This window comes from Coffea arabica, chromosome 2e (assembly GCF_036785885.1).
Source record: "Coffea arabica cultivar ET-39 chromosome 2e, Coffea Arabica ET-39 HiFi, whole genome shotgun sequence".
Taxonomy (NCBI): Eukaryota; Viridiplantae; Streptophyta; class Magnoliopsida; order Gentianales; family Rubiaceae; genus Coffea; species Coffea arabica.
The window spans coordinates 68920418-68931420 of record NC_092313.1 but is presented as its reverse complement, the minus strand read 5'-3'; the positions used below and the strand labels follow the sequence as shown (position 1 = coordinate 68931420).

The window sequence follows — 11003 nt, the reverse complement described above, 5'->3', positions numbered from 1 at the left end:
AACGAAATATTTTTGGACATTCATATTCGTTTCTAAAGGCATTTGTCAGTCTATTTTCTAAATACAAGAGTATAAGTGAGATTGATTTTTTTTTGTCTACAAATAATTTTTAAAATTCCTATGCAAGAGTATAAGCAAACTATATAATCATATTGGAAAAGTAAATGTTTCACAAAAAAAAAGAAGATGAGAAGTGGATCAGAAAAAAATAATTATAGAGAGCTTTCGAGTTGATCCGGTCTAGGAAAAGAGAATGCTATGTAAGTAATAAAGAATTTGGAAGTTGAAATATGAGTCCTTTCTCGTTGAATATTATTTGAGAAAAAAAATTTTTACAAAAAGTTTTTGCTTTTTCGTAAGTACATTTTTCAATTACTTTACTCATAGATGTCAAACTGCTAGAATACATTTTTCTACAAATATTTCAAAAAATAACAATCCAAATGAATTCAAACTCACTACAGAACTTTTTGATGATATAACACAAGTAAAAACGTGATTAAAAATGAAAAAAAAAGTCATCCAAAAATTTGTAATTAAAGTTTTTTTAAAAAAAAGTTTCTTTTTTTTGCATATAATTCTTTTCCAATATCATTAAGCAAGTTTCATTCAAAAACCAAAAGACAAGAAAAAAAAAAGGTATTACTATCTAAATTAGCTAACTCCAAAAAAAAATAAAATCAAAATTGCCATTAGGGGAAAGAAATCAATTGAGCCGTCTATCAAGAACAAGTATTTTCCCTTTAAAAAGTACAAGCTGAATTCAAGATGCTGCTGAGGTAAGGTTTGCGGCAGAGCCAAATTCATAACCAAATTCTTCTGCATATTCTACGGTGCGGCTGCGGGCTGCCAAATATACTAACAAATTAATGATAAGGGTCTCATCATGGATTCTTGCTTTTACTAAAAAGGCCTAAATGGGTGTTGGATATTCCTCTTGCAGCTCCCTCTCCCTCTCTTTTCGCAGTTCCACTTGCTCCTTCTCCTACTGCCCCACTACATCCAACTCGAAAACTACTTGCACTTGCTCTGACAAATCACATTCAAATCATCTTCTTTTTAAGCCCACCTCTAAATTCTTGCAAACCCATATCAGGAAACTAGCCCAAAAAACCATTGGTAAAGCACCATCTTCAGCTCCTTTCTTTCTGAGGTGTGGCAGAGTTGTTGAACAGATGGAGACCCAAAAAGGAAATGATTTTCTACAAAAACCCAGTTTTGATCCTCATAGTATTGACCAAGAATTGGTTCAAAAGATTGCTTATGATGCTCTTGTCTGGAGTTCACTTCATGGCCTTGTTGTTGGTGACAGAAATTCACAGGTCATTGTTGAAAAGATTCTTGTTTTATTTTGGGCATTATTGTAGCTTTAGTTTCTTCATATTATTCTGATCAACAAAATGAGATTGCAAATGAACAAGGGTTGTTTTCTTTATGGTTTACTAATTTTCTTTTCTTATAGCTTTTAGATTGTTCTAATTGTTTATTATTTATGTCTGCATTTGACTAATGTGATATTTAAAATTATGCATTCTGAATGAACGTTTCTGTTTAAGATGTCTTTTAAGTTGATATCCAATCCTTATACTTAGTTATTTATGTGCGAGAAAGTTATCCATTGGATAGCACTTATTTGCTTTGTTGCTGCTGGGGAGGATGAATACAACGGACAGTCTTGGAATTGGATGCATTTGGTTCTACATTTTGATGTTTGGTAGTATTTTAATGAATGCAGAGATCAGGAAAAGTGCCTGGTGTAGGAATGGTTCATGCCCCAATTGCCTTGTTGCCTATGTCATTCCCTGAAAGTCATTGGAAACAAGCTTGTGAAGTAGCTCCTATTTTTAATGAACTAGTTGATCGTGTGAGTTTGGATGGAAATTTTTTGCAGGAGTCGCTATCTAGGTAATCTCCTCCGCTCACAACATTCTTATGTATCTGTTACAAGTAGCTGTTTAGGCTGTTAGTTTCCTGTATTTCTAGTTGGTCATCTTTGCTTTACATTTCCTTTCTGTGTCTGTGTGTGTGTTTGTCAAACTAATTATCCTCTTCTGTTTCAATAATGCAGGACAAAGAAAGTAGATACATTTACATCCAGACTCTTGGACATTCATTCCAAGATGTTAGAGATCAATAAGAAAGAGGTGCTTCTGATTATAGCATTTGACTTAGATTCCTTTGCATGAAATTGATGTTTCACTTCCTCTTGTTATGCTGGTTGGTTCTCTCTGATTTTTGCTGCTACTCATTAATATAGCTTTGTGATGCTTAACTTGGGATCCACATTTTAGTGGTCACCTTGTTTCAAATCCTTTAGTTCTCCACTTGATGTTAATCTATGGTTGTGGGTGCAGATTTATTACAGGGAAAGGGGGAAGAGGGGGTTTTCATGTGATCAAATTTACCTGTTCTGAGTTGTGCCCTTGTGCAATTTTATTATCTTATCTGCCATTGAAGGGGCAGGGAATACTTTTTGAATATAGTTCTTTGGTTACCTGTATACTTCATTTCATCTCAGTGGAACTGATATTTGTAAACTAACCAATGCAAAATGATAAAGAAAAGTAGATTTCCTATATTTTGTTTTGTGGTGTTAGCATCTTTACTAGCTTTTACTGAAACTGCTCTTCAGGACATACGCTTGGGATTGCATCGCTCAGATTACATGTTAGATGAACAAACCAAATTACTTCTTCAGATAGAGCTTAACACAATTTCATCATCTTTTCCCGGGCTGAGTTGTCTTGTCAGTGAGCTTCACAGGTTATCAATTGTTACTTGTTCTTGCCTTCTCCATCTCTCTCTCTGTGTTTATGTTATTCTGGATTTTAATGATTCTTGCATTTCAAAATTGCTCATCAAATGCCACTGCAATTGTTTACACTGAAGGTTTTGGGTATTTACATTTTGGGTAAAAAACAAAAAAGCCCCCTGTGATAAGCCTAATACACAAAAAAGCCCCTTATGGTTTCAAAATATACAACACGACACCTCATACTTTGAACTAAATTGTAAAGGTGACGGAATCCGTTAAATTTAACGGAAATGACTTATTGGAACCTAAAAAAAAATTTTTATACCTAATTTTTATCAAATATACCTATTCTACCCCTTAACCCTCAATTCTCTCTATTTAGAGAATAAAACAAATGATTTTTTTGAGTTGTCTTTTGCTTTATTATATCAGGGCATTTTGGTCATTTTGTTCATTTCCGTTAAGTTTAACGGATTCCATCACCTTTACAATTTAGTTCAAAGCATGAGGGGTCGTGTTGTATATTTTGAAACCATGGAGGACTTTTCTGTGTATTAGGTTTATCACAGGGGGTTTTTTTGTTTTTTACCCTTACATTTTTGATTAGTTGAAAGCACATCAATGGAGTGCTTTGTATGTCTTTCTATTTGCTTATCCTCTATTGTCAAAGGAACTGAAATAGCTTTAATTTTCAGTTGTAGGATGTTTATTTGCAATTGGTTTCACTAACTTTTTAGCACTGACAAAGGAAATCTTCTAGTACATTTGCTGATGAAAATCTCACGTGATTTAGTGAATGTCAAAATGTGATCAAGTTCAGTTTTATAATGAAAGGAACCTTCACTCCACCCAAAGTTTTATAACAATTCAAACTTGACTCATTTTTATTCGTTTGACAATTGCTGTCTTCTTGCAATGTTCTAAGGCTACAGCAACGAAGATTTTTATGCATAAGTGACATTTATCAAATTGTTGGCTGGGATGCATATTTTTCTAATATGATTATTAATGAAATAACCAGCTCATAATCATCTTCTTGTATTCTATTTCTATTAGAGAAAATGCATGAGGTGTTACGATGGTCATTACTTATTTAAACTTTGGCATTTGCTAAAGGACATGCAAAAAGGGTGTACCTGGGGGACATTGAGTACAACAATTGACTAATTAGATGAGGAAACCTCGTTCACATATAAATCATTTGGGGGTGGAAGCCCTCATTACTTTGATGTTTGGTTATAGTAGTCTAATAAAGGAGAAGAAGGTCTTTGCTTGAATATTTAGCTGAATACTCTTGATTTGGGGGTTATACCTAAAATGAGCCTATGTTCTAGCTGGCTTGTATTGTCACACAATGTGTGTGTATTCATGAGAAATTAAGTGAAAAGAAAAAGTCTGTCCAGAGATACAGATGATTAAGGGATAAAAATAATTATGAAGAAAACAAAACTTTGTGTGCTAATTTAGCAGTCCAGATTGAGATTCTTTCATCCTTCTTTCTGTGCGCAGATTGTTACTTCTTCAATTTAGAGAACACCTGTTACTAGATCCTGAAAGGGTTCCCAGAAATAATGCTGTAAATGGATTTGCTGAAGCTTTAGCCAAAGCTTGGACTGAATATAATAACCCAAGGTTTGGTTCTAATAAATTTATTGTTATTGTTCTCAAGCTGCTATTGTTGGGTCATACAATCTGCGACTAACTTAAAAGTTCTGTACAGGGCTGTAATTATGGTTGTGGTTCAACCTGAAGAACGCAACATGTATGACCAACATTGGCTATGTGCAGTACTCAAGGAACAATATCCTTTTCTATTCTATCATTTACGACAAGGTTATTTTCAGATCTATTTTACTTCTAGTTGGTACTTTGCCCTAAAATCCATAGATGCAAGTTGTTATAGCTGAATATTGATATGTTACCCTAGAATGCGTTTCCATAACTTGTTGACACATATCAAATAACAACTATTAGGAAGAGTTTAGCAGAAATCGATGCAACAGGAGAGCTTCAGGCAGATGGAACACTTCTTGTGTATGTATCTTAAGGAACAAAAGTACAATTATCAGTGTTACATCAACTTGTGGCTCTTGTCTGAAAAAGTCAAATTCTTGGACATTGCAGAGGAGGTGAAGCGGTTGCAGTCGTCTATTTCAGAGCTGGGTATGCACCGACTGATTATCCTTCAGAGTTTGTGAGTACAGATGCTTCATGCTTGTGCTGCTGATATTTTTACCCTATGAGTTTTCGTCGACTGTTGCTTATCTCAATATACATTGGTCCAAATGTGAAAAATGTTTGGTTGTTAAGGGGACACACACACACACACACACACACAGATATATATATATATATTTGCTGTATTTGATGTGGTTATCACGTGTTACTTGATTCTGCATCCAACTTGGTGTTTATTTATTTTTTTAAAACACTTCATCTTACGAACTTGAGGTCGCGGCTCGTATCATTGTATTGCTTATTCTCGTTGAGAAGTCTTATTTTATGTATCTAGCTTGTTCATGTTATTGATTTATTTTCGGTACATCTTATGATAGGAATGGAGAGCTAGGCTACTGATGGAGCAATCTTCTGCAATCAAGTGCCCTTCTATTGCCTATCATCTGGCAGGAACAAAGAAAATCCAACAAGAACTTGCAAAGCCAGGTGTGCTTGAAAGGTAAGACTAAAACCTTCTCAAATAAGTCATGTTGCTGTAAGATGGGGTCAGTAATTTGGTTAATAGTTGCTTGAGAGCAATTTACTGGGAAAACACTGCAATAAGACAAATGAGAGATACAGTTATTTTTGGAGATCTTTACTTTGCTCTTAACATTCTTTCTGGTGGAGGTGAATGTAAACTTCTGGTATCACCTTTGACATCACAAGTCGTTCTTGTGGTAAACCAGAAAGTGGAAACCCCTTCAGCGCCTCTTGGTCATCGTCACATGAAAAGAGGCATTTTCATGTTTAGCTAATATGTAACCTTAAATTTCATTGAGAAATTAAATCACTTCTAAATTTAATTCAGAAAAAAGCACTATCTAACCTCTCTAAGAACATGGAATGATATGGAATGTGATGAACCGTATTATTTAGTGAGTCAAGCCTCGGAGGACTCAGTATTATTCTTTGCACTCTTACACAGACAGTCTATTTCTCTCTTCTACCAACTGAGTTCAAACTATTTCTTGGTTCTAAACAGGTTTCTCGAGAATAAAGATGACATTTCCAAACTAAGGAGATGCTTTGCTGGGCTGTGGAGTCTAAATGACTTGCAAATTATCAAGGATGCAATTGAGAGACCTGGATTATATGTGATGAAACCACAAAGAGAAGGAGGAGGTCTCTTTTTCTAACTATTATCACTACCCTTAGCTCTAGTACAGTGATTTGTGTTATTAACTGTGAATCAATTTCGTTTCAGGAAACAACATCTACGGTGACGATGTGAAGGAGACCCTACTGAGGTTGCACGTGACAGGTAACCAAGAAGATGCAGCCTACATCCTTATGCAAAGAATTTTCCCTGCTGTTTCTCCAGCCATTCTTATGCGAGATGGTGTTTCTCATAGAGATCAAACCATATCAGAACTTGGGGTTTATGGCGCTTATTTGAGGTAATTTCTGTACACCAATCAGAATTGTAGGTGCTCATTCTCAAGCCCCTCCTTATTGACCAGCTTTTTCGGCTTCAACGTGCAGGAACAAAACAAAGGTGATTATGAATGACAACTGCGGTTACTTGATGCGCACAAAGGTCTCTTCCTCAAATGAGGGTGGGGTTGCAGCCGGTTTTGCAGTTTTGGATAGCATATATTTGGTTTGATTTATGATCTTCCCAATTTTTCGTATCGTAACTTCACTTACCAAACATGTATAGTTGCGATCTAATAAAGTCCGACCCTCTAGAGAGATCTTGGTATACTTCAGCTGCCAGTGATTTAATATTGTACTAGCATGTTCTGGTGTATTGCTTTCGTTGATTTAACTCAAACATGAAGGCAAGGAGAAAGATGAAGATTCTGTTTAGCTTTATGGCCATCTTGCTTTCTGCGTGTCACACTTTCTCTCTGATTGTTTGAGACAAAAGTCCCTTACTTTTCAGTGAAGATTCTAACCTTTTCTTCATCTCTGAAAAGGGGGGAAATCTGGTATGATGGATACTAACTTGTTTACCTTTTTTCTTTAAAATTGTGGATGGTGACAATTGGAATCATTTTGTTTTTGTGTGTGTGTGTGTGTGTGTGAAGCATTTATAAATTTTTTGGCCCTTTTTAGAGAACTATGAGAAGATATTGAAAATTTTTATGCAATGTCAAGTTTTGCCTATGTGTCAAGTTTTTTAATTGTTAATGATACTACTATTACACTCGTAAAGATTAAAAAATTTTTGACACTTGAGTAGTGTTCTGCATGATGGTGGGCGGTTGAAATGTTAAACGTGCAGTAATATGATTACAAAATACATCTGTTGAATGGTGCATCTAGGGGTGTCAACGGGTCGGAATTGAAAATTTTGGATCCGAACCCGCTTTTATGTAGTAGATTCAGACCCAAGTCATATATTTGATGAGTCTTGACCTTAGAGTTTCGAAATCGAATCCGATGGATCTCGAGTCAGGGTTGGTTTCACTCGAAAAAAAAAGATTCAAATTTAAACATTTCAAAATTAAAACCAAAACCAATCATAAATTTACTCCAAACTTAAACAGATCAAATTATAAAGCTAAATCACAAATAACTCGCAAAAGTCAATCTAAAATTAATCACAAATTAATCTACAAAATCATTACTAAATTGTTAATTTGGTAAAAGAGTGTGTTTAAAAATATTTATATTTTATAATTATTAATATATTGTTCGAGTCCAAATCGGATACGGGTCAAAATCTTATATTTCGTATTCGATCCATTTTTTTTGTTAGAGTAAACGGATACAGGTACACAGGTCTGGGTATCAGAATTTGGATCTGGGTCGGACCCAGATCCAAACCAGACACGTTGGCACCCATATGTGCATTGCAGGAATAATAAAGGACCACAGTTGAATAGTCCGCAAGTAATCTCTTATAATCAGAAGCCTACTTTTACCTTCTTTCACTTTCTTTCCGACAGATTATCATCGATAGAGCAGGCAACAAAAGACTCAGCCAAACAATCCATCTACAATTTAAAAAAAAAAAATCCATACTGCCCTGAATGAAATTCGTTACTATGCCCAACGAAAAGAGAGCAGGAGGCACCTAGGAATATGCTAATGAATATTACGTTCTAGCAGCAGTATAACTCTCAAGTTCACTGGACATCAAATCCTAAAATGTGAAAGAACTGAGCTATATTCACAGGTTTCTCTAACAAGCAATGGTGCATAAACGTATCAATTGAATTTCTAATGTAAGTCAAAAAAAAAAATGCTCTAATGAGTTGATTGTAACTATACTGTCTTCTAATCTCTCCACCCAAAGTTCCGAGCTCGTTCCTCCCACAGCAGAGTCAATTTGCTCTCCTTCAGTAATGCTGCTTCAGCCCTTTCCCGTGCAGTCTCGCATGTATCCACACGTACATAGCACTTCTGTGCTTCTCTTCGGTGAAAAGATGCCATTTGCTTTGCATCCATTGTTAATTCCAAAGCATGGTCCAAGATATCCCGTGTTACATTTTGCTGTAAGCTAATCTCCTCTGAAAGTAAAGTTATGGTATCCTTCTTCAATTCCTCATTCATCTCTGGATCTTCACTAGTACAACCTGCAATCAAAACAAACCAGTGGTTAGTTCGGGAAAAAAAAGTTTGAGTTGTTACTGTTAGAGACTAAAAAAACCCGTAAGTTGATTCCAATCATATTGCATTTCAATGCAACTATGGTCTAAGCTACAGCATTGCCTGTATCTCTGCAATGGAGATTGCAGAGAGAGAGAGAGGCATGACAGTCAATATTTGGTTGCTACTACCACTACCGGTTAGTTCTATTTTTGTAAAGACATGGAGATATAACAGGCCTGTCTTTCCAGAAATTGTTATAATGTGATTCAGAAAATAATGACAAATTGCGCTTCTCAGATTCTTCTTCTGTCATATCAATTTACAGTTTGCTTCTTTTCTATTGAGACTCAAGTATAAAGGATTTTTGTTCTTCAAGAAAAACAGGAAGATGTATAACCTCATCAAGGATTTTTGAGTTTCTTATAGCTAGAGCACCAAGAAAATTTTAATCCCCTTGTTTGGCAAGCAAGTTTTTGGTCAAGTTTGTCTGCTACAAGTGTTTTAATAACTTTAACTATTAGTAATTTTAAAAAATTTCTCAAAGTTTTTAAATTATACACTTCAAAATATCCAAAAATTTACTAACTACAAAATTTTTTTCGACAACTTCTACAGTAAAATTTCAGACAAACACCCAAAAAAACTCAGTTGCCAAATGAGGGGAAAGAAGCATAAAGATAAGCAAAGAGGAAGGTTCAACATACCTGATGATGACACGTTAAATATACCTGCAATTGATGAAACAAAAGAACATGAGAAGTCATTATGGACAGATAAGAATGCATAGAGGAACCAAAAGAAGGAGCTGCAAATATTCAATTAAAGAAGGATCACAGCAGTTCAATACTAAAGTTATTACAGCAAGACAACTAAATATTACAAAGAGGAAGCCTTTCACTTCAAAACTTCAACATAGATCATGAAGCTTCCCTAGGAGAAGTCAGTGCAATCCCCAACATGGATCTGACTTATCATTCTCAGTTTACTGCCTTCACCAACATTATCTTGGCATCCTCTCACTCAAGATAAGCCCACTGGTTACGAAACCTATTAATCCTATTCTCAGGTTCTCTTTGCCGGTAAAAATGGCAATTTATTCACCCGAAACTTGGCATTCTAATCTTGCTACGAAACAAAGAATACAGCCAACAGCCGCAGTGATTTCACATCCAAATAGTGACGAGTAAAAACGAAACATATTTCAAATAACAATCAATTCTCAATATGCACCAATGCAGAGAATACATTTTGACATATTTAACTAATGAACATTAGAGAAAACAGGAAAGAACAAAGGCGATCAACTAGTCAATCCCCAAATTCATTCAAGCAGAAGCAAAATCAGAAAACTAACCTGAAGGCAGGGTGAATGAATCCGATTGTGGGCAGTCACAAGAACATTCAGGACACGAAACCAAAGCCTTAAACTTCTTCTTAGGCTTATGAGACCGTCCAGAAGAAGATGGAGACGGTCTCCAGACGTAAACAACCAATATCAAGCCAACAAGAATCGATAAGAATCTCAAAAATCCGCCATTTCTCACTCTGTGGTTTGACGGGTGTGCCATAAATATCCTCTGCAAAAACAAGCAGATAAGAGAGTAATCAAATCTTTAAACTTGTAGACAAAAGGGACCCAAAAAAAACACAAAAGCCTATAAGTAATCACAAAATGGACAACGACCCATTGTTTAAATTAAAAATCCACTTCAATACCTGAATGATCAAAACTTCCACTTCAACTCAAACTCAACCATTGCACCAAGGCTTATAATAATACACTAAAACTAATATTATATCAACTGCCTGCGTAAGTTTTAAGCTTGGTCACCAAACAAGGAAATGAGAAATCTTATGGTTTGTTTTGTACGAATGCAGGGTTTGTTTTGTACGAATCAGGTCTAAAACTAACAGCAAATCGGCGTTGAGGAGGGGATTAAAAGGAGAAGTTATTGACTGGGACGAGGACTGGAATAAGATAGTTTTGTTACTGGAGAAGACTTCTACATGTGCACAAACATCACATATATGCCACGTCAAGAAACTAAGTGGTTTGTTTGCACATAATTGTAAGGGAGAATTTCAGAAACCTCCCCTCAATTTTATAATAATATCAATTGGTACCGCCAAACTTTAAAAAGAAAACACATTTCCGTAGTTCTTATTTTCAAGTTTTTGTAACTTTATTGACCTATTTCAAAATGAAACTGCAATATAAGGTAAATATATTAAGTATAAATTATTATACACGTTTATATTAACACTATTTATAAAACGTTTATATTAACGTTTAATTGAAACAAACAAACAAACAAAATAAGAACTATATAATAAACTGTTCATATAAGATATTAAACACACAACTAATATATTCAACTAAGATTATATAAACAATTTATGGTTATAAGCAATGTATTAAAAGCAAAAATATTACACTGTTTATAATATTATTAAATAGTTTATTTTCTATTTATAAAGTATTACATAC

The 11003-nt window shown here is 34.9% G+C and overlaps 2 protein-coding genes across 2 annotated transcripts; one reads left to right on the top strand and one right to left on the bottom strand.

The window, feature by feature from the left end:
• Positions 1 to 835: 835 nt before the first annotated feature.
• LOC113732777 (glutathione synthetase, chloroplastic-like) lies at positions 836 to 6784 on the top strand. The gene is made up of 12 exons (XM_072080786.1): positions 836 to 1322; positions 1736 to 1905; positions 2069 to 2144; positions 2633 to 2763; positions 4265 to 4387; positions 4476 to 4561; positions 4714 to 4789; positions 4880 to 4949; positions 5311 to 5432; positions 5958 to 6097; positions 6180 to 6372; positions 6458 to 6784. The coding sequence occupies exons 1-12, from the start codon at positions 918 to 920 to the stop codon at positions 6579 to 6581; spliced, it is 1716 nt and encodes a 571-aa protein (XP_071936887.1). The 5' UTR covers positions 836 to 917; the 3' UTR covers positions 6582 to 6784.
• A 1116-nt stretch (positions 6785 to 7900) lies between these two features.
• LOC113729398 (uncharacterized) lies at positions 7901 to 10102 on the bottom strand. Its single transcript, XM_027253698.2, has 3 exons — positions 9870 to 10102; positions 9220 to 9243; positions 7901 to 8499 (listed from the first exon to the last, which is right to left on the bottom strand). The coding sequence occupies exons 1-3, from the start codon at positions 10081 to 10083 to the stop codon at positions 8201 to 8203; spliced, it is 537 nt and encodes a 178-aa protein (XP_027109499.2). The 5' UTR covers positions 10084 to 10102; the 3' UTR covers positions 7901 to 8200.
• Between the last annotated feature and the right edge of the window lie 901 nt (positions 10103 to 11003).

Excerpts from the sequence above, each read along its gene's own strand:
- LOC113732777 (XM_072080786.1), top strand. The coding sequence starts at position 918 with ATGGGTGTTGGATATTCCTCTTGCAGCTCCCTCTCCCTCTCTTTTCGC. Across the intron at positions 1,906-2,068 it reads TTGCAGGAGTCGCTATCTAG|GACAAAGAAAGTAGATACAT; the intron begins GTAATCTCCTCC and ends TCAATAATGCAG. Across the intron at positions 4,388-4,475 it reads ACTGAATATAATAACCCAAG|GGCTGTAATTATGGTTGTGG; the intron begins GTTTGGTTCTAA and ends AGTTCTGTACAG.
- LOC113729398 (XM_027253698.2), bottom strand. The coding sequence starts at position 10,083 with ATGGCACACCCGTCAAACCACAGAGTGAGAAATGGCGGATTTTTGAGA. Across the intron at positions 9,244-9,869 it reads TTCATTCACCCTGCCTTCAG|GTATATTTAACGTGTCATCA; the intron begins GTTAGTTTTCTG and ends CATCAATTGCAG. Across the intron at positions 8,500-9,219 it reads ATTTAACGTGTCATCATCAG|GTTGTACTAGTGAAGATCCA; the intron begins GTATGTTGAACC and ends TTTTGATTGCAG.